Source organism: Enhydra lutris, unplaced genomic scaffold, assembly GCF_002288905.1.
Source record: "Enhydra lutris kenyoni isolate GAN:26980312 unplaced genomic scaffold, ASM228890v2 scaffoldscaffold12, whole genome shotgun sequence".
Classification (NCBI taxonomy): Eukaryota; Metazoa; Chordata; class Mammalia; order Carnivora; family Mustelidae; genus Enhydra; species Enhydra lutris.
Genome location: NW_019154096.1, coordinates 66,855 through 89,622, shown reverse-complemented (window position 1 = coordinate 89,622; position 22,768 = coordinate 66,855). Strand labels below are relative to the sequence as shown.

Here is a 22,768-nt window from a genome sequence, read left to right as displayed (position 1 = left end):
AAAAAAGAAGTCAAACATAGTACAGATATGTTTACCACTGGCTGTATGCAGATATCAAATGGGGGCAGCAGTAAAATTCCTTAAAAGTAAAAACCATGTATCACTTACTTTTGTTTTTCCCATCATGCCTTTGTTGGTGCTTTGCACAGAGTAGCATCTCAATAAAAAGTTCGTTGAATCAGCATGTGGAATGAATGTTATGAATTTCCATGGCTAGTTGTTTTAGTGCCATGTTATGCCATGCAAATCCAATCATTTTTCTTCTTGACTGTTGAAAAACACAAGTCATTCATTAATCTTCAGAACTATTATTTCTTGTAAATCATACAAGTGCAGTTTAATTTATAAAACTCTAATGAGAATAAAAATATTTTCTGCATGTTAGGAGGAATTCCGCTTACATTTCAAGAATATCTCCCGTATAATGGACTGCGTTGGATGCGACAAATGCAGATTATGGGGAAAATTGCAGGTTTGTGTTTTGTTTTCTGTCTTAAAACTATTACTAAACTTAAATATTCCTGCTGGGAACTTGCAAGTTTTTATTATAATACCCTCACTGTTCGTTGAAACAGAAGATCTGAAGTATGGCATTTCTGCTTTATTGATGTAAAAGCTGAATATATTAAATCTGTATTGTATATGTAAGAATGTTTTCCCTATTCTATGCTAATGATTCTGGCTTTATTGTATCTGTTTCTATTGGTACAGTCTTGAGATTCATTTCTGAAGTTGGTAGTTATAAATAGAATATTAGTATTTTGTAGACCCATATAAAAATAAAATATAAAAAGGCTTAATTATCAGGCTTCCATCACTGAATTTATTTTAGTGACCAAAAGAAGACCATCTAGTCACAAAGAAAGTTGTGCCAAGAAGGCCTCATTCTCTCTATATGTATTCAGTGTAAAAAGGATTGTTTGATATTTTATCTTACTTTCTCACAAATGATAAATCAGAAAAATCAGGAGACAGAATTATTTTAATTATTTTAATGCATCTTCTCTAGTTCTAATAACTGGTAAATTTTTAAGTGTAGTTATCACTAATAATTTCTAAGTTTTGAATTGCTAGGAGCTGTCAAGAATGCTTTCAAGGTTACATATTGAATATTGTAATCCTAATGTGATATTTTCTAGGTTAAGAAAAGGCATTTTAGTAATTTATGTCCAACAAATGTTGAACTCTTCAGGTTCCTTAACAGTTAAGATAAATTTATCATGCATAAGTATGAGGAAGTAGAAACTGTATTATGCAGTTTAACATTTTGGTGAGAAGTTGAGTTCACACAAATTTTGTGACTCTCATCACAGCGGCTGCATATTCCTTTTAACCTTTATAGTAATTATTACATTAATTGTTATGTGTATCTATTTTCTTTAGACTCAGGGTTTAGGAACTGCCCTGAAGATACTATTCTCTGAAAAAGAAATCCAGAAGCTTCCAGAAAACAGCCCATCTAAAGGCTTCCAACTCACTCGACAGGAAATAGTTGCTCTTTTAAATGCTTTCGGAAGGTAAGAATGGTTTTCACAGTGAAGACTTGCTGGGTTTTGCTGGTTTCAGCAAACTTCAAAGATCATCTTCTCGCTAAAGTAGTTTGTTTTGCTTTATTTGGTCGACAAAGAGGAAGAGTTATATACTGTTGTATCCACACTCACAAGCCAGGGTCTCACCAGGTCATGGGAAAAATTTAGTGTGAGATTGGCAGTGTTTCTGATAACCTTCTCAATTTTGTGGGAAAGATATCCTAATATTCAGCTGGTTATAGCTTGGTCAAGTACAATAACGGGTCAGGAAAGGAAAGCTTGGTTGAGATGGTGATGAAAGAAGAAGAGATTAAACCCCATTGCTTTTTTTTTTTTTTGAAGATTTTATCTATTTGAGAGACAGAGCAAATGCACACAGGAGCAGGGAGGTAGGGGCAGATGAGGAGGGAGAGAGAGAATCTCAAGCAGATTCCATCCAGCCCATCTCAGGGCTCGATTCCATGACCCTGAGATCATCATGACCTGAGTTGAAACCAGGGCTTGGAAGCTTACACTGAGCCACCCAGTGTGCACGCACTGCTCTTTATTTTTTAAGCTGAGGAGGCATTTTCCCTCTGTTCATTCTTAACCCCATTTTTCCCTGCATAGACCTATAGTTTACTTTTGGTTTATGCCACACATGGTTTCAAACAATATGAATTTGCCTGCAGAGATATATATGGTACCAACTAACAGAGGAATATAGAACAGAAGGAAAAGAATCCAAGAAAAATAAGAGAAAACTATGCTGCCCTGGGAAATAAAAAGTCAAGGAAGAATTGTTTTTGTTTTTGTTTTTTTTTTAAGGCCGGGAGCCAAGGGACACAGAGATTCTTTCTTTCTTTCTTTTTTTTTTTTTTTTTAAAGATTTTATTTATTTATCTGACAGGCAGAGATCACAAGTAGGCAGAGAGGCAGGCAGAGAGAGAGGAGGAAGGCTTCCTGCTGAGCAGAGAGCCTGATATGGGGCTCGATCCCAGGACCCTAAGACCATGACCTGAGCCAAAAGCAGAGGCTTTAACCCACTGAGCCACCCAGGCGCCCCTGTTTCTTATGTTTTCTTAACAAGCATTTGTGAGCTAAAAAGGGGCAGTGAAGTGAAAAATAAATTGTTCCTTCCCCATTGTGTATTTCTCCTGTTGTTGCCATGTATTTACAGCTGGCTGTGGAGGTTGGGATTTCAGGCATAAGCTAGGCGTAGGGTGTCCGTCAGTAATTAGTACTTCCTGAAGAATTTCATTCACTCACTTATGAGGCCTGTAAATAAGATAAAACAGGAGAAATTGAATTAAATTTAGAGTATTTAAATGAAATTTAAGTAAAAAATATTTTCAACAATTTACACATTTTAAATTCAAATAAGATTAAATTGAGAGAAAAACTGATGTTGACTTCCTCAGAATGTCTCTGAGTCTTAAAGAAAACATCCATAAAGGCAACCCCATCGGCTTCAGGTCTCCATCTAGAGTCTGGTATTTCCTTCTGCTGAAGGAAAGTGCAGAGAACTGGGCTCCGAGCCAGCCGTGCTGGAGTTCTGCAAGCCTGGGCCTGCTGTGCGCTGTCCACACGGGCTCGGGCGGGTCACTCGGCTCCCCTCCACGCGCTGTGAAGTGAGGGCAATAGAAAGCCTTCTCCAGAGTTAACATGAGGATGACCTGAGGTTCAATGTAACTGCACTTTCCAAACTACAAGATGGCAGCTGGGGCTGTGATGCTGCCTTACAAACCCCTGGATGGCTGGTGCTCTTGTTTTTCAGTGCTTAAGATACTGTCTGTGAAAACTGTTCTTCTCCTAAGGGCAGTGACACTTGGAGCGGAATGCTTACACAAGTACAGCCTAATTTAATCTCCTTTTTCCCCTCCAGGGAAAAACAAACACCAGTTTATCCATGTGCTAATTAAAGTTCTTAAAGTAATCCTCTTTCCCTGTCCCCCCCAGTTATAAAAATAATTCAAAGTCATCATAAAATTTTGGAAAAACGTATGAAAGTATAATTTAAAAATAATTAACAGTCACTGCTATCCCCACCACCCTGGACTGTTTCAGCATTCGATGTATTTTTAATGTGTATTTTCCCTCGACTTGTAAGTAAAATATTTAGGTGTTTGTATGTATATGTTTATATATGTATGTGTTAACAGAGTTGAAAGCAATTTTTTTGTGTACTCTCCTGTTTTACTTGGCATTGTATTATAATCATTTCCTGATATTGTTAAATTTTTTTCATAAGCATTATTTTGTTTTTTGAGAAGAAACTGTAACATATTAGTTTTAGGTGCACAACATAATGAATTGATACTTGTATATATATTGTGGAACTTTCACCACAGTAAGACTAGTTAATATCCCCATCACACAGCTACAGAATTCTTTTTCTTGTGATGAGCTTTAAGGTTTACTTTCTTAGCAACTTCCAAATACATAAGCATTATTTTACTTTTTATTAAGCTTTAAATTCCAGTGTAGTTAACATGGAGCGTAATACTAGATTCAGTTGTACAATATAGTGATTCATCAGTTCCCCAAAACACCCAGTGCCCCTCAGAAGTGCCTGCCTTCATCCCCATGCCCCCCACTGAGCTCCCCTCTGGGAACCATCAGTTTGTTCTCTGTAGTTAAGTGTCTGTTTCTTGGTTTGTCGCTCTCTTTTTTCACTATATGCCAATATTCTGTTACAAGGACATACCACAATTTACTTAGCCACTCTCCTTTTAATCTTAGTTGAGCCCTACTTTTTAATTTATATGGATTCTGTACATCTACTTTTTCCATAGAGAATGTTACAGTTTTTCTTAATAATTATTAATGGGATCTTTTCATTTTATCTTCTACCTGATTATCAGTCCTCCTGTCCTTAATTTGGCTGTCACCTTTGACTTCTCTGATCATCTCCCATTTGTGTCTAAGTCAGACTTTGAGTGTACTTTTTCATTCTGAACACACCTCCTGCTGCTTACCTGGGCTCTCTTTTTTTTGTTTTAGGTCTTGGTCTTTTTACATATCTATTTATATATCTTCATATATATTTGACAGTTTTGTTTTTTTAAATAGGTACTTTAAGGTACAGCATATGATTTTACACATTTAATTTGTTTAATAATCATATTCTGTTATTTTTCCTAATAATTAAAAACTGTCTGGATCCTTTCATATTCTGATGATTAGAGTAAGAATTCATTTTCTGCTAATTCCAACTTGTAAGAGTAAAAAGAAAAGGTTGAAACTCTAGAGAGCACGGACTTTTTGAGAGGTTATGTAATCATGAGACAGGATGAACTGGTGACCCTGAAAAATTACTTAATTTATTTCAGTCTCAGTTTTCCTCAAATTGGAACATCAGAGTTAATTTTATCTACTTTGTAGAATTTTTTTATAATGATTGAGAATATGTGTGTGATATGCTCAGGACAATTGCCTGACATACTAACCTCTTGGTATAAGAGAAGTTCTTATTTATTAAGTACTTAGACTAAAGAAAGAAGCTTAACACTGTGTACTACGTCATCTTATGTCATAGAAAGAAAAACATTAGATTTTTATCATATCAACCCTGAATTGTATGTTATCATTAAACTGAGCTTATAGAATTGTTTTTTTATTATTCCCATTCCGGAGTTTTACTTCTGGGCCTGGGCCCAAAAGCATGCCAGCATTCATTCACTCGTTCAGTAATTACTTATTATTAACACTGTAAATAGTGGTGGATGTAGGGCACAGGTATTCAGCAGTAGATAAAATAAACAGTCATTACCCCTGTGGAGCTAACATTACCCTCCATGTGGTCAAAACTCCATGCAACTTTGATTCCCCGAGAACTTAATGACAATTAGCCTACTGTTGATCGGAAAAGCGTTACTGATAATACAGTCATTTAGCACATATTTCATATGTTGTATGTATTATATGCTATATTCCGAAAACAAGATAAGCTGGGGAAAAGGAATTGTTAAGAAAATCATAAGAGAAAATACATTTTGGGCGCCTGGGTGGCTCAGTGGGTTAAGCCTCTGCCTTTGGCTCGGGTCATGATCCCAGGGTCCTGAGATCGAGCCCCGCACTGGGCGCTCTGCTCAGCGGGGAGCCTGCTTCCTCCTCTCTCTCTGTCCGCCTCTCTGCCTACTTGTGATCTCTGTCTGTCAAATAAATACATAAAATCTTTAAAAAAAAAGAGAAAATACATTTATAGCACTATCTTTATTGAAAAAAATCTGTGTAAGTTCCCCACACGGTTCAAACCCATAGTGTTCAAGGGTCATGTGTAGGGTGTTTGGGGGACAACAACGAAGGAGTGGACATTTGGAGAGGAATGTGCAGAGCGAACTTCTAGGACCACTTGTAAATGATTAGAGATTCTTTATTGTAATGAGTTATTCGTATCACTGTTGCCATCATTAATCTAGAATCTACTGGTAACAAGTACCTGGCTCCCTCTGCCCCTTCTAACCCAAGAGTGAAGAACTGCAGCTGGGTGTTTCGTCAGTCTTTAATAAGTAATTACAGCACACGCATTTAAAAATGGAAGTTTTATTGGTCAGTGTTGTATATATTCTTTTATTTTGAATTTTGCTTTCAAATTATGGCTCATAGAAGAGTATCTTATTTGAAATATGTGCACACATGAACTATACTGATACGTTCTTTTTTTCCTCTATAGGCTTTCTACAAGTATAAGAGAGTTACAGAATTTCAAAGTCTTACTGCAACACAGTAGGTAATAAAGGCTTTTCTATGTCTAATTAGAGACATAATCTGACTGTGTGAAGCCTGTTGGTCTTGGACATTCAGCAGAAGGAGACTAATCTTCAAAGACTTGAAGAAGGAATTCTGAACTCTTAAAAATTCAAATGTTCACTTGAATATTTATGATTTTTAATAGATTGTCAATTAGAGATATTTATAAATGAAGTATATACTTTTAAAACATGTAAGTTATACTAATTCTGTGTTTAATTTCATGTTTCCATCTGTTGAATATTCTGCTCTTCTGTTTGTTTAGAATTGTTTTTTTCTTATTCTGTTCTTTATTTCCAGTTGTCGGACTTAAATGATCATCCTAATAAACACTGTTAGCAGTCTGTTATGGAAAAGGAGAGCTAGAGAACAAATGTTGCTTCGGATTAGGACCAGTGATAAAAATTTCTCAGTGACTTTTGGGTTCTTAGCCTTGCCTGATGTCACCTTCTGTAACCCGGAAGTGTCAGTGTGATGAACGGTCCTTTCAGTGTGTGGTTACGGAGGGACTGAAGCATCCCTAGGACTTCAACTTCAGTTTCATTGGTTTTCAGTTAAGATTTTTAGTTGCTGCTGTTGTTGCTGTTTTGTTTTGGCCTAAAGGCCCTGCTTCAGTAAAGGCAAATGTGTACTATCCCTTCCCTTAGCTGCCCAGCCAGACAGCCCATGTGTGTCATGGACTGCTCCAGAGGGTTCTTTACTTAGAACCCATACTATGTATCCATTTCTTTTGATTTTGCATTTCTTTGTCCTGTCTCCAATTTTAGAAAATTTTTGTCTACTTTGAGAAAAAAAATTTGCATAAATATGTAAGTTTCACTTTGATAAAATTTGAATATATGGACTTATAATGCCACTTTAAAACAGTATACATAAAATTCACCCTTTTAAGCGTTTTGTTTTGTTTTTTTTTAAAGGATTTTATTTTAGAATACAATCTATGCAATCCTCTCTCAACCTGAATTTCTTTGGCAGGTTATTTAAACAGGTAGATGAGTTCAAGCCTCGTGAAGCTTCCCCTCTCCCTACCTTTCTTTTCATTTTGGTTCATCCTATATAAATGGGACTTTGTGTGACTTGTACCAACAGATGACCTTCATGTCCTAAGCTCATTTTCTAAAGCTGCGATTTAAATATCCTCCAATATTTAAAATATTCTTTTAAAAGCTGTTAGAGATAGAATGTGATTAACTTGGAAGGAGGCATCTGTGAAGTAATGCGGGTACAAAACCTAGAGTTTCTCCTTCGACTTTTCAGTCTTTTATGAAGTAAGTGCTCTTAAACCCACACCTTACCTGCCAGAGTCTGAAGCGTGTTCCTCCGTGACTTAATGGTGTATTTTAAACTATCTTTAGTCGGCTCACCCCTCTTTTAAAAATATTTGGTCATCCCTTGGAGGGATATGGTTGAAAGGTGTAAAGTCTCACTAATTATTTTCTTGCCCAATTTCAACCTTTAGAGACCCAGGGGTTTTTTGTTGTTGTTGTTGATGGTGGTGACTTTTTGTTTGTTTGTTAAGTTGAATAAAACAGGCTTGATTGGAGCCTTCTCCATTTCTTCATTTTTAGGGATGTAAGTATTGTGTGTAGGAGAGGGGAACCTTAAGGTAAACTTGTCTAAAAAGTGAATAAGTAATCTTGCTGGTAAATTAAAAAGAATTATTCTTAGTGTTTATTCAGAGTTTAAGAAAATGTGAAAGCTTTGCACTTTGTCTATTATTACTATAAGTTTAAAAATCTTTTTGGTAGTGTTACTTCACTGTTCCCTCAGTAAAAAGCTATTATTTAAATTCTGTTAACCAGAGAAAATCCTCGGTCATTTCCAGTGATTGTTGTTTTTGTTTTTTTTTCTTTACTGTGATTTGTTTCAAGCTTAGGAAAAAGTTGTATATTAGAATGAGTTCTAGGAAACTAAAAGGTTAATGTTAAAAGTTCTTCTCAAGTGTTTAATGAATTTTTGCACCACCGAGAAAATAAACGAATGAAGTATTCTTAAGCTGAAATTTGATTAACTCGATTTTACCACAGATTGGATTGTCGGGGGGGAGCCTACATTTTTGTGTCTGTGTGTATTTCTTAAATGATTGTATAGGTGTAGGACTGTTTTGTAGCCTGGTGATACTGTATGATCTTTGTGATATAACCTGTTTTTCTATGTCCCAGACCCTTTGTCATGCAGAGACACTAGAGAACTGACTGCCTTGTGCAAACGCTTGGCTGGTAATTCCTCTCTCGTTTTGTCTTTATCTCATCACCTAATTTCAAAGTCCAGCACTTGATAATATAACTGACAGAAATGATTGTACCAGCTGACAGAGTCATGAAAATGAAGGAAAAGAATTCCTTCCTTCAATGGCATGAGTTTTTTTTTTCCTTAAGTGGCATCTATGTAAGTTAGAAATACTATATATTAAAATTGGTGAAATTTGAATGTTTCTCCTGTGTTGATTCTTAGATTACAAAGATCAGACAGAATAGTAAAAGTTTTCCCAGTTTTGGAATTTGATTAAGTCAAATGCTGTGACATTGTAACATTGTGAATTTACTCGATACTTGTAGTCCCTGTATGTCCATGAAACACTGCCATATTCTCCAACTTTACCCAGGTGCCAGTGTAAATAAGAAAGGACAGATATTTTTTTTTTTAAAGATTTTATTTATTTGACAGAGATCACAAGTAGGCAGAGAGGCAGGCAGAGAGAGAGGAGGAAGCAGGTCCCCGCTGAGCAGAGAGCCCAATGTGGGACTCGATCCCAGGACCCTGAGACCATGACCTGAGCCGAAGGCAAAGGCTTAACCCACTGAGCCACCCAGGCGCCCCAGAAGGACAGCTGTTTTGATCCTCATCAGCATTGCCTTCAGCTGGAAGTTTGGGAACAGTTTACGGTAAACCTTTCAGCAGAATGCAGAGTGAAGCATCTGCAGAAACCGTAGCTGGTCACACGAGCGCACAGACTGGTCATGGGGTGTCATGGAAATTTTCTGGTAAAACAAAGTCACACACGCAGACACACACACAGGCGGGCGAGTGTTCTGGTTTAATGTCGACAGGTGCGGCTTTGATTCTGAACTCCATTTGTTCAAGTAATTTGTTGTTGTGCCCACCAGACTGTAGCGAACGTGAGTGAAATGTTTCTGCAATTTTTCTTTCTTGTTCCCCTCCCCCCTTTGAAACGATCCCCCTCAGGAGCTGAGGATGTGATTATAACTTGTGGAGACTGGAGGAAGTACATGAGGAGCGTGAGCTTGTTTCGTACCGTGGCAGGCGTCGGCAGCCGCTGTCGGAAGCGCTTTCTGTGGGTTCCTTCATCCCCACAGCTGCGCTAGTGGGACTAGTTGGCAGGTATAATTACTAGCCCGTTTTTTAAGAAAACTGAGGTAAGTAGTGACTAACTCGTTTGTAGTCACAAACTCTAGGTTGTGGGGCTAGAGTTTAAAACCAGAAAGTCTGGGGCGCCTGGGTGGCTCAGTTGTTAGCGGCTGCCTTCAGCTCAGGTCATGATCCCAGAGTCCTGGGACCGAGCCCCACATCCCTGCTCGGCGGGAAGCCTGCTTCCCCCTCTCCTACTCCCCCTGCTCGTGTTCCCTCTCTCGCTGTGTCTCTGTCAAATAAATAAATAAAATCTTAGACAAAAACCAAAAAGTCTGACCCCAGGTCCTTAGCTAGCATGTCCTGTATCTGTGTTGCTACATAAGTTGGCTTATTACTATACCACTAAAAACTGGGGACGTTTAGTATCTTCTGATGTGTGCAGAGTCGTAAGGCTTTTTAAATCTCCTTTATTTTTCAAATAGGTAATACATTCGCATGGTTCAAAGACCAAGAAATAGGAAAGGCTATACAGTGGAATGTCTTCCTGTCCTCGGCCCCTCGTCCATACTGCATATCTCCCCCAACCCCTCGCCCCGTGACTCGGTTCTTGGTTCCTTATGTTTCCATCCATACATTTTTAGGCATATACAAACAAGTACAAATGTAAAGTCTTAGTTTTACCCTCTCATTTTTACCCAGAGTGGCACCCTATACATACCATTTGCTTTTACTCTAGTTTTCATGGTAGTCTTCCCACGTCCCTAGACAGCTTAAAGTTTTCTTAGCAACTGCTTGGTATTCCATTCTATGAATGTATAATTGTTTAATTAACCAATCCCCTATTAATGGGCATTGGATTATTTCCAGACCTTGTGTATATGTCATTTCACACATACATAAATATGTACTTGTAGAATAAAGTCCCCAAAATAGAATTTTGGAGTCACAGACCATGATAGTAGAATATTTCCCTCCGTAGAGGCAGTTGTTACTGGTCCTCATATCCACCTGCAATTAAAGGCCGCACCTGCTAACCCACCCCCTTACTTCTGTAGACACGGGCTTGATGTTTGCTATTCTGATCGATACAAAATTACATATCATTGTGTTTTAGTTTCTATTTTTCATACAAATGAGGTTGACTCCCTTCAACATGTTTAAGATCCAACTGTAGTTACTTGTGTTCATAATGTTGCCCATTTTTCTACTGCATTGTTGATCTTTTATCAGTTTCTAGGAGTACTGCTTACAGATGGTAATCCTTTGTGATGAGCTCTAATTTTTTTTCCCCCCCAGTTTGGTGTCTGTCTTTTGACTTGTTATGATGGTTTTTGTTATGCAATTTTTTTTTTTTTAAGTTTCTCAGTTTCTCAGTGTTTTCGGACTTTGAGTCATAGTTCGAACACCTTCCTCTCATGGCAGTAATTCACCTACAGTTTCTTTTAGAGCTTTCATGATTTTTTCAATCTACGTTTTGATCCCTTTTGAGTGTGTCCCTCAGTGTAGGGTGTAAATTATGGATGCAGCCTAATTAGGCTTCGTAGGTGGTCACCCAATTATTACAATACCGTTGACTGGACAGTCTGTCCCATCCTCCCTGTTTTGCGATGCTACATTTATCGTATATGACATTGCACACGGCATTAGCTCCGCACCGGGGTTGGTTCTCTTTCTGTTTCACTGGTCTGTTCACTCAGATACCAGGACCACAGCCATTTTAATTACTCAGGGTCTGTGGTTAAATATCTGGTGTGCTGGTCCCCTCTTCTCTCCAACCCCTACTGCCCTTTTTTTTTTAAGATTTTATTTATTTATTTTACAGAGATCACAAGTAGGCAGAGAGAGAGAGGAGGAAGCGGGCTCCCCACTGAGCAGAGAGCCTGATGTGGGGCTCGATCCCAGGACCCTAGGACCATGACCTGAGCTGAAGGCAGAGGCTTTAACCCACTGAGCCACCCAGGCGCCCCCCTACTGCCCTTTTTAAAAGCCGTTTTCTTTAGCTGGGCTTGAGCATTCCATATGAGCTTTAAAAAAAATTCTTTAACCTATAGATCATGCTGGAACTCTGCCCCGTTCAGTGTTTCCTCTTGAGTTGCACTTTTAACCACTGTAATGTGTCCCTATTCTCTTAATTTATACTTTATCAGATAAAGATCTACTTTTTACTCCCTGTTGTGTTATTTCAGGATTCTATTTGCCGGTGCCCAAACACGCAAGGGCAGAGACAGGACGTGAGGTGCCTGTTTAGACAGAATTTTATCTCAGTGCTTCTGTTTTAAGATTGAGTTCTCAGATCATTCCCAGAGACTATCCTTATGTAAAGTCCTTATGTCCTTTTTAATTCCATTATGAATTCTCTACCCAAAAGTTGGATATCTGAGAAAACAGGGATAGGCCCTTACATGAGTATTATAGTTGCCTAATCCATACTCCGTGGATGAAAGTGCAAGTGAAAGAAGTTACCTTAAAAAAAAAAAAAAGACACGGCCTACCACAAGAACAGGATTTGACCATTCACTGTTGTAGACGCTGGGAACATAGCAGTGAATAAAACAGATATCCCTGCCATTAGGCAGCTTATGAATTCTGTAACCTAACTAGGCTGGGTCTGGTTCACAGTGAGAGCTCACCAGAGAGGAACAGAGCAGCTGAAGAGGAACAGCTAATGGAAACCTGTTCAGTGAGACGCTCTCAGTGTGAGTGAAATTTAGTGTCAGCTTAATGGTGCCAACCCGTTGTCGCAGACTAAAACCATCCAACTAACTTTCCTGGGTCAGAGTCTGCAGTTCTTCAGCCAGCACCTGGGTACATTATGTCACTTTCCATATGGATTTCCTTCACAGAAGATACCTCTAAATGGTAAGTGTTCTCCCTTGGGTAGGTATTGAGTCTATAGACCTAAAGCCTAGGCTCTGGGCTAGTGAATTCATTACAGGGACAGCCAAGGATCCTCAGCAACACAAAATGGCCCTGGCAAACCATCTGTTTAACCCAGACATGCCTTCAAGGAACACCATGACTAGGGACCAGAGGGACAGTTGCAGGTTAATAAGATTCATGGGAAATTGAGGTTCCGAGAAAGGGAAGGACGTTGAAGCTGACATGGACTAAAGAGGAGGAAGTCACAAATCTAGATGGGGAGGCATTTGGTCTGTTCCGACTACACCAAAGTTCAGAGGCAGCAAATACGTTCTGGAGGTCGTGTCTAATGCTCCAAGTAGTCGGGCAACCAGGATGCAAAAGGGAAGACCAGTCTGGAGGCTACAGGGGTATTAACCTGTTTCTGGAAAAGTAGAGGACAGGTTTCAGTCCCAGGTCAAGGAACAGATGAAAGAAATCCGGCTTTACAGGAAACAGGCAGATACCACTAGGAGCTGCTGAGTCAGTGGATTTGAATCTGAGGACTTTGATCCCTACTTGATGACCCAGGCAGAGCTCTGCACTGAAGGAACCCGCTTCAGTGCCCAGGCGCAGAGAGCCGCACAGAGATCTAGGTTGGGGGCATGGGTACAGCTTTGGCATACTTCCCGGTATTCTGACCCATTAGTGCAAGGGCTTTCCATATATCCCTACTGGGCTCTAAAGTAGGGTTAAAAGAGGGATGTGGCTGAATTTACAGACTGGTAAACCCCTAGTCGTCCCAGCATCGGGCATGTAGTAGGCACTCGGTAGACACTGACTGAACTCCACTCCCTTCATTCCTTTTTAAATGTTTCCTCACTTGGATTAGAGTTTTTGATGAGAATTCCACTTTTTAGCCTGATCCTTTCCAGCAGCTCCTCTGGACCATGAGAAGTCTTAAATAGCATTATGCACAGTTAGAACTTTTTTTAAATAAAATTCTCCCCAGGACAAAAAATGGAAAAGTGTATTAGGTATGTCTTCAATCAGACCTGCACTTGTCTAGATTTTATCATACAGTCCCCTAAAGTGAAGACTTTTTAATAAAGTTTCTCCAGTTGGAAATGCTAAAAAACCAAATATTTAGACCCATTTAATTCTAATGTAAGTTTACCCTTATTAAAAAAAGATTCATTCTAAAAAAAAAATTCTAGTAATATCTACTATAAATATAAATGAGAACCTTTTTCTCTAAGCACTTTTCATGCTCTGGAATTTAGTAATGCTTGTTCTCCTCTTAATAGGAATTAAGTGTTCAAGGAATTAAAGAGCAGTTCTAATGGGTTTTAGGAAAAGAGAATATTTGGGGACACACTAGTGAATGTGCCTGATGATCTACACCGCTAGACATGGCAACCAGCATAGTTTTAACAACACACCTGATGCATCCAAGAACGAACTGGCGTAACCATGATGTGTGCTGGGAAAGTCAAAGAAGAACTCCTCACAGTCCACAGGTCCCTGTGTAACATACTCTGGATGTTGTAATCAGTGGCTCAGCTAAATGGGTTAATTGTAGAAAGAAAGAGCCAGTGCAAGGTATCTACACAAATCGGTTGGCACTTTTACACAATTAACCTGCAGAAGACCCTTTTTATGCCTATTTCCAGCAGGTGTCCAGAAATACATGCAGCCTTTAGCGTTGAATCAGATTTAGTACAAAATTTCCAGTGACACTGCCTCTTCCCCATGTATTTTTAACTTTCAAGTGACCAAGGTTTTAATTTCATTATGTTGCTTTAAAACAGGACATTTTCGGGGCGTCTGGGTGGCTCAGTGGGTTAAGGCCTCTGCTTTCGGCTCAGGTCATGATCCCAGGGTCCTGGGATCGAGCCCTGCATCGGGCTCTCTGCTCAGCGGGGAGCCTGCTTTCCTTCCTCTCTCTCTGCCTGCCTCTCTACTTGTATTCTCTGTCAAATAAATTAAAAAAAAAAAAGGACATTTTCGGTGTTTTACAACCAGTAATCTCTGTTCTTTGCCTTCTTTGGGCCTTTAATATTTCACATTAAGGAGAAGTTTTGTTAGTGAACCTATTTAACACCGTAACACAATTAGGAAACTGAAGAAATTTTAATTTCCCTTTTCATACCTACCATACCTATAATGTTTCACAGGGTACATATGGTCATTTACTATGAGAAAAAGATTAATACAATCCTATTAATATTCTAGATGTGTTTACAATACTGTGTTTAAGCAAAACTTTTTAAAAAGGGAAAGAGAAAAATAAGCTCTTAGAACATTTTTATCCTTTCCAATAAGAAAATAGTTCAAATAGTAGCAGCTTTATCATAAAAATAGATTATGGCTTTTATCACTTAATGCTGGTTATTGCGACTTTCCTGCCAGTAATAACAGGATAATGTGTTGATACAGCATGAGTGTAATAATTGGATGATTTTAGTGATTTTTTAATTACTGTATTTTTTAAAATATACCTACCCTTGAATGACCTAATTGAAGTACTTTCTGAAAGCATGACTGAAAGTTTTTAAGTCTATGCTTGGTCTGCCTTTAAATTCTAAGTATTAGTAACAAAGACAGCATGACAAGTAGGGTGTTCTTAAAGCTATTTAGAATAATAACAACTTACAATATTTTAAGGCAACCCAAATGATCAGTGCAAATTTTGCTTCAGTCTAGAATTTGCTCTGACAGTCACTATTTTCAGTGACACGTGACCCCAATTCTTCCATATACTGAAAGGCAAGAACACTATGTTGGATGATGCAGGATAAAGGCATTCTGAACAAATGAAAAACCCAGTCACAAGCCATTTTTTACAACTTGAGATGGCAATTTTAATCACCATCAAGAGAAGTAGACTTGATCTCTGTGAAATCAATGCCCAGAGAGAAATCCTTTCTGAAGACCATAATGAGAAATAAGAGATACTGGCGATGGGTTTCATCCTGAAGGCAGAGCATAACTGTCTGTCCATCTGCTTCTCCTCCTCCTGTCCCGAGAGGTGAGATTTCCTAGGCAGAGCAGATCACGTCTCTCTGGTAACCATCCTTCCTCCAGTACCTTCTGTTTTACAGAAAATCCGAGCATTTAACCTCCTTGACACAGTTTCCCATCGTAGGCAGTGGTACCTGGATAGATCTTGGAGGTTTTAGACTTGCACCGTGGCTGGAGTCCCAGCTGAGTTCATTGAAGCCGTCGTCTGGAACGTGCCTCTTCACGTGGCCAAGGGACAGGAATCGTGCTCCTGCGTACCAGGGAGCAACTCCCGTTTTAAAGCTGCTATTGCCAGTAGCCTGATTTCAGAGCTACTTAGAAATGCAGGCCGTTATTTTAAATACAGTGGGAAAGTGCAGGAAGACTGAGGACTGCATACAGCCTGCTGGATGGAGGGCGGAGAACCTCTCCTCCGTTTCTGGACTGGAATGAACGGTCCGTGATTTGGGAAAGGTGCCGTTGTGGGAAGGACTGAGGTAACAGAGCCTAGATTTCCCTGGGCGGAAAAACTAGGCAAAGGTTCTGAATATGGCAGAGAAGGCTTAGCAGTGTGGGTCAGCTCTGTCTCTGCTTCTAAGGGATCCACTTATGGCTGAAGGGTACACATTAGGGCCCTGCTCAAAGGAGTACCACATTTTTGTCAAAATTTAGATTCTTTGAGACAACAACCGTCTGGACCTTAAAGAACTCGAAGGAAGGAGCCAATTACCTTGTCTGTAGTCTGTTGATAATCTGCTACAGTATAACTTAACACTGGAGTCGAAACTGGCTTTCTAGATGTCAGCTGGGTTTCGAATCTACCCGGCTCAGCCCCTGCAAGGCCTGAAGAGGTAAGGATCTGAAGATACGTTAGTCCGAAAGCCTGAAACAACCATCAGACCATGTACTGTGGACTTTTAAAGTGGATTATGCATAAAAGTCCGTGCAAACTACAAACATATATTGCAATAACATTCTCAAAAAATCCTAGTATATATTTTAGCATTATTATTTAAGTTATGTAAAATACATCTTTATAAAAGTACAGTTTTTTTAGAAGTTTAAATTATACCCACTGAAATAGGCAGCCAGGCTCACTTTTTAGTACTAAAATAAGATTTTATCAATCTAAATTATTGCTTAGTCCTACGGAGCCATTAGAAACCTGTAACAAAAACCAAGTCCTATTTCTTAAGGAAAAGTGCCTTAGAAAAATTCAGCGGTCATGAAGTTAATCTCTTTGAAGGTCTTCACTTGAGGAATCTTCCACAGAATTGTTGACTGATACTACCCATGGCTTGGTTTGTCAGGATCCAAAACTGGGTCTGGTTGGAAAGTTCCCACTGGTGCCAGGAAGCTGTTAGTTTGTTGTCCCCAGTCATAGTAGTCTGGAGCAAAACTTGAAAAAAGAGATAGTTTGGTGACTTGAAACATTATACTTTCTATCAATGACATCTCTATTTTAGTTGGACAGAACTAGGATTTTGTATAAACTGTAGATAATCCCAGTTTTTAAAGTAGCTTCTTGAAGCCCACATGCAGTGGCTACAAGTTCACCTACGTAGTGAATTCAGGGCGCCTGGGCGGCGGAGTCGGTTAAGCATCAAGCATCTAACTCTTAATTTTGGCTCAAGTCCTGACCTCAGGCTTGAGAGATAAAGCCTTACTTGGGCTCTGTGTGTACAGCCTGCTTATGATTCCCCCCGCCCCTACTCAGGCTTGCTCACTCTAAAACAAAACAAAACAAAAACAAAAACAAAAAAAAAAAAAAAAACAAAACAAAACAAAAAAACACTGAGCTCCACAGAGCCCAGAAGCATAGTATTACTAGAACCATAAACCAATCACTACATGTAACAAAATATTTTGCCAAAAAATCGTATCTGGTACGTCTGGAAAAATAACTTCTGTGTGTCAGCTTTATCATCTTCAGAATACTAGCGATCTCAGTACCTGCCTTGCTGGGCTTCTGTGAGTTAATACCTATCGAGTGCTTAGAACAGTACCTTAATACACAGTAAGCACTCACTAACGTGCATCTCCTTATTCTCCTCCTGCAGGGAGTGGAAGGGGGATCTTCTACCTCAGGAGAGAGGGCACTAGGCTCTAGGCTGCCTTGGGCAGATGGGGGGATAGGGCTGCTCCCACGGGCCCCAGAAGGACGTGCAGTGGGGTAACTGGGTAAGAGAGCAGTGTTGGGGTGAGGGTCTGAGCAGCTCTGGACCTCAGGAGTCCTTGTTTGCTGGTCTGCTTCCAGACGTCTGTGCTCTGCTCATCTGCCGGCCTGGTCTGTGCAGGGCTGCGTTTTCTCTTCCCCAAGCACCATCTTACATTCTTTCTGGTTCCCTGCTCCCTTGTCCACTGAGAAAGCAGGATACCCTCCCAGCTTCTCTGTTCTTGGGTCCCCAAACAAGGGCTCTTTTCAGAGCTCTTTTAAAGTTTTCCAAGGACATTCACTGTTCATAATAAGGAGCAGAAAAGCCAGGCTATCTTCTCTTGTATCATTCCACCTGGGACTGGGGGGTGGTTTATATTAAAATGTTAATGACTGCTTTTAAAGGTACAAAGGATGGCCAACAATAAGCTTTCACTTGCCGGAAGCCTCCCTTGCCCAGGAACTGCACCAGATCCTGGAAGCACAAGCAGAGAGTGGAGGGAGCTCAGGGAGCCCTGGGTCAGCCCTTGTTGCTTCTCTCTGCTCTGCTCACCCTGAAGGCCCAGCTTCAGGGTGGAGGAGGAGACAGGCAGGAGGAGGGACATAATGACCACTGGGCCATGGAGGGTGGCTGAAGTGTCACAGGAGAGCCCAGGGAACCCCAACAGCTCCCACCGCTCCTGTCCGCCACACACCTATGGAAGCAGAATCCTGGGAGTGGGGCGCTACTCTGGTGACACTCTGTCTCGTTCTCAGGGGCTTCCCCTCCATTTCCTGTGTGCCTCACCCTCCCTCCGACTCCAGGGATTTTCTCTTGGACTGAACCGATTTCATGGGTGCCGTGCTCAGCCTCCTCACCGTGCCTCTCTACCACGAACCAGGGTCTTACCTTCCCTGAAGTCCCTGAGGGGCAATGTTCCAGGCAAGGTCATCATCACTATCGTATCTTCGAGGGTTGTCAAAGAAGTAAGATCTGGGACTGAATCCATGGCTGGGGACCATTCCAGGGTTGCTCTAGAAAGACAATTAATTGTTCAGTGTGCTCGAGACAAAGATAAACGAGATCTCTCTTGTAGGAGACTGCAGATGCTGTTCTCATCTCAAAGGAGGATGGACCTGTTCCGCTACAGTGCTCGTTTGAGTTGTGTTTATATTTGAGAGGTGTTATCTTTTTCTTTTCTCAGGATGGACAAAGTCTTCTTTCAGAGTTCCCTGTGCAGCCATGAATTACCATGGATGGTAACACAAGGCGATGCCCAAATTAACCAAATTAGATAGTCCCAAAATAGCTATAAAACCATATAGTAATGTGGATTTTGCAAGCTAAAATAATGAAATGATCATAATGATCAAATAAGTTTCCATTTCCTGCTTCTATAATCATTTCCCCCGTTTCTGTCCTCAAGCTGAGTTCACCATTCAAAAAATTTCAAATGGTTTCAAGTAAGCAGAAGATCAAAACTGTCTTATAAGGCAAATCAAAGCTGGCATAAAATCCCAAATTTGTTTGAGGTCCTTGGACCTATTGTCAGTGGTCTATTTTAAAGTTAAACAAGGGTATGAAACAAGGTTGCTCGCTATACCATGAGTATTGATACGGAAACTCCTCTTTTTCTAAGACTAATCTAGCCAAATACAGGAAACAAAATATATCCTAGATAAGGTGGGATGCCTGAAAATTTATGATTTGCAGCAGTTCAAGAATGTCCACGTAAAAGAAAGAAGTTGGATCCTAACCTCATTACACCTATACAAAAAGTAACTCAAAATAGATTGAAAACCTAAATATAGAGTAAAAACTACAAAATTCTGGTTAGAAAAATATAGGGACAAATCATGTCCCAGGATTTGGCAAAGGATTCTTGAATAGACACCAAAAGCATAAACAACGAATATAAAATTCACCAAAATTAAAAACTTCAAAAGACACCATCCAGAGAATGAAAAAAATGCCACAAGAAGGGGAAAAAATATTTGCAGAATCGTATCTAACAAGGGACTTAGATCTAAAATACATAAAGAACACTTAAAACAATACAACTCAATTAAAAATGGGCAAAAGATCTGGATAAAGATACAAATGTCCAATAAGTACATGAAAAGATGCTTGACCTCATTAGCGATCAGGGCGAAAGGCACAGCCATCCAGGACATCTAGAATCAAAACCTCCATAACAAGTGCTGGGGAAGAGGAGGAGGACCCAGAAGCCTCCTGCCCTCCCAGCACGAGCAGATGGCACACAGTACACCCACTGTGAGAAACAGTCTGGCAGGTTTTTTTTAAAAAGTGCAGCCCTGACTTCCAGGAAGATGGCAGAGAAGGGCCCTATGCGCACCTTGGCGCATGGACACAAGGATAACACGTCCACTTAAGTCACCCAGAAAATGACCCGAAGACCACAACGCCATGGAGAGAAGATGACACATGAGGGTGGGTGGGGAGAGCGGACACGTGGTTGGGAGCTTAGGGGCCAAGGCCACCTGCAGCAAGGAAGGACCAGAGCACACAGGGAGGGGAGACGACAGATCCTCACGCCTGGGAGCCTACAGGGCACGAATTCCCATAACATTTATCTCTGCAAACCAGGGGGTCCAAATTTCGCAAGTTCCTACAACCACTTGGAACTTAAAGCCTGGAACTTTAAAAACCAACAGGCTCCGTTCTGGAGAGGCTGGAGGGAGAGCAGAGAAGCAGCAAGGGCAGTTTGAGAGAGATGGGAGAGCGAGTTCCTCACTGATCTCAGAGCCCTGACCAGAGGGACAGACTTCCCCCGGAGACTCCTCCAGGAACAAAGGAGCTGGCAGGCACCACCGCCCCGCCCGGCCCCCACGCAGAGCCTGGACAGGGCCAGCATCCAGTACGTAACCTGCTCACATGGTACCCTGCCCCCCAACCCCGCAGCTGGACCTGCCTCAGCCCTGGTGTGGCGGGTCCCCTCCCCAGAAGACCATGCAAACCTTGCCAACATGCCGTGTCCCCGCTGAAGGTTTTGCAGGGCCTCGGTCCCAGCAGCAGCCGTGGGTCACCTCCCATGGAGGATGCTCGCTCCCTGTTAAAAATGCACACCCTGGGGCGCCTGGGTGGCTCAGTGGGTTAAAGCCTCTGCCTTCGGCTCAGGTCATGATCCCAGGGTCCTGGGATCGAGCCCCACATCGGGCTCACTGCTCAGCAGGAAGCCTGCTTCTTCCTCTCTCTCTGCCTACTTGTGATCTCTGTGTGTCAAATAAATAAATAAAATCTTTAAAAAAAAAAAATGCACACCCTGCGCGTGCCCTGCAGAGCGGCCCTGGCCAGCCTGTCTCCTCGGAGCTGTGGGCACCCCTGGCAGAGTGCCGGCGCGCAGAGCAGGCACTGCCCATCCCACTCGCACACTTCGTGGAGCGGCCCGGGCTTGGCAGCAGGGGCCCCACCCCTCCGTAAGAGGACAGGGCCACCTTGCCGAAAGTGTGCACCCCACCTACTACCTTCAAGAGCTGGAGAGGTCGCAGACTATCTGCACAGAGACAGACACCAAGAATTACATAAAATGAGCAGAGGACTATGTCCCAAATGAAAGGACAAAACCCCAACAAAAGACCTAACTGAAACATATGACCAATAGGAACTTAAAGTAACATCATAAAGAGATTCACTGGACTTGAGAAAAGAGGGGAGGACATCAGTGAGACCCGTAATACAGAGATAAAAAAGAATCAGTTGGCAAGAATACATGACACTTAAAACACACCTGGTGTAACAGGTCACAGGCTAGAGGAAGATGGAAAGCAAGCTGAGCGGGTGAGGAACAAACACGGAAAATGAGAACAGATTCTGAAGCTCAGTGACTCCATCAGGCATAGTAACCGTGGCACTACAGGGATCCCAGGAGAACAAGAGGAGAAAAGGGAGCAGAAAATTTATTTGAAGAAAGAATAGCAGAAACCTTTCCACTCTGAGGGAAGAAACAGAGATCCAGATCCGGGCGGCACAGAGACCCTTCAAAACAAATTAACCCAAAGAGGTCCACACCATGACACATGGTAATTACAATGGCAAAAAATACTGCTAAAAATTTTTTAAAGCAGCAAGAGAAAAAAAGACCATTACATATAAGGGAAACCCCATAACACTATCAGCTGCTTTTTTAGCACAAACTTTGTCGACCAGAAGGGAGTGGCGTGACATACTCAAAGTGCTGAAAGAGGAAAGTCTGCAGTTAAGAGTACAAACACTCCAATAATTTGAATGGAACCACCAATGACCCCAAACAGTCAACACAATCTTGGAAAAGAAAAGCTGTAGGTATCCCGATTCCAGACTCCAAGTTCGATAACAAAGCTGTAGTCATCAAAACTATGGGACTGGCACAAAATACACATATGTTGGGGCACTTGGGTAGCTCCGTTGGTTACGCATCTGACTCCTGGTTTCACCTCGGTCATGATCTCAGAGCTGCGGCATCGAACCCCACATCAGGCTCTGCCGTCAGCACAGAGTCTGCTTTACGTTCTTCCTCTTCCTCCCTTTCTGCTCCTCCCCCAGCTTACAGGTGTTCGCCCTCTCTTCTTTCTTCTCTCTCTCTCAAACAAAAAACAAAAAACAAAAAACAACAGAACAGAAAATCCAGACATAAACCCACAATTATATGGTCAATTAATCTCCAACAAAGAAGGTAAGGACATGCAATGAGAAAAAGTCTCTTCAACAAATGGTATTAGGAAAACTGAACCACTTTCTTACACCATACACAAGATAAGCTCAAAATGGATTAAAGGCCTAAATATGAGACATGAAACTGTAAAAATTCTCTAAGAGAGCACAGGCAGTCATTTCTCTGACACCAGCCACAGCAACATTTTTCAAGACATGTCTCCTTTGGCAAGGGAAAGAAAAGCAAAACTAAACTACAGGGACTTCATCAAAATACAAAGCTTCTGCACAGCAAAGGAGACCAACAAAACTAAAAGACAGCCTACTGACTGGGAAAATAATGGGTTACCATCTAAAACATATAAATAATTTATACAACTCAACACCCCAAAAAACAAATAATCCAATTAAAAAATGGACAGAAGACATGAACGGACATTTCTCCAAAAAAGACAAACAGATGGCCAACAGATGCATGAGAAGATACTCAACATCACTCATCCTCAGGGAAATGCAGATCGCAACCATGATGAGAGATCACCTCATACCTGTTGGAGTGTCTAAAACCAA

The 22,768-nt window shown here is 41.0% G+C and overlaps 2 protein-coding genes across 2 annotated transcripts in view; one reads left to right on the top strand and one right to left on the bottom strand.

Annotated features, from left to right (window-relative positions):
- The window catches only part of LOC111144739 (endoplasmic reticulum oxidoreductase 1 beta), a 48,501-nt gene extending 39,817 nt beyond the window's left edge, over positions 1–8,684 (top strand). Inside the window, exons 14-16 of the mRNA XM_022499173.1 lie at positions 386–472; positions 1,384–1,517; positions 6,184–8,684. Coding sequence (XP_022354881.1) covers positions 386–472; positions 1,384–1,517; positions 6,184–6,244 — 282 coding nt within the window. The 3' untranslated portion in view covers positions 6,245–8,684. The remainder of the gene's footprint in view (positions 1–385; positions 473–1,383; positions 1,518–6,183) is intronic.
- A 5,692-nt stretch (positions 8,685–14,376) lies between these two features.
- The window catches only part of LOC111144902 (G protein-coupled receptor 137B), a 49,041-nt gene continuing 40,649 nt past the window's right edge, over positions 14,377–22,768 (bottom strand). The window contains exons 6-7 of the mRNA XM_022499496.1: positions 18,458–18,582; positions 14,377–16,812 (exon numbers count right to left, since the gene is read on the bottom strand). Coding sequence (XP_022355204.1) covers positions 16,701–16,812; positions 18,458–18,582 — 237 coding nt within the window. The 3' untranslated portion in view covers positions 14,377–16,700. The remainder of the gene's footprint in view (positions 16,813–18,457; positions 18,583–22,768) is intronic.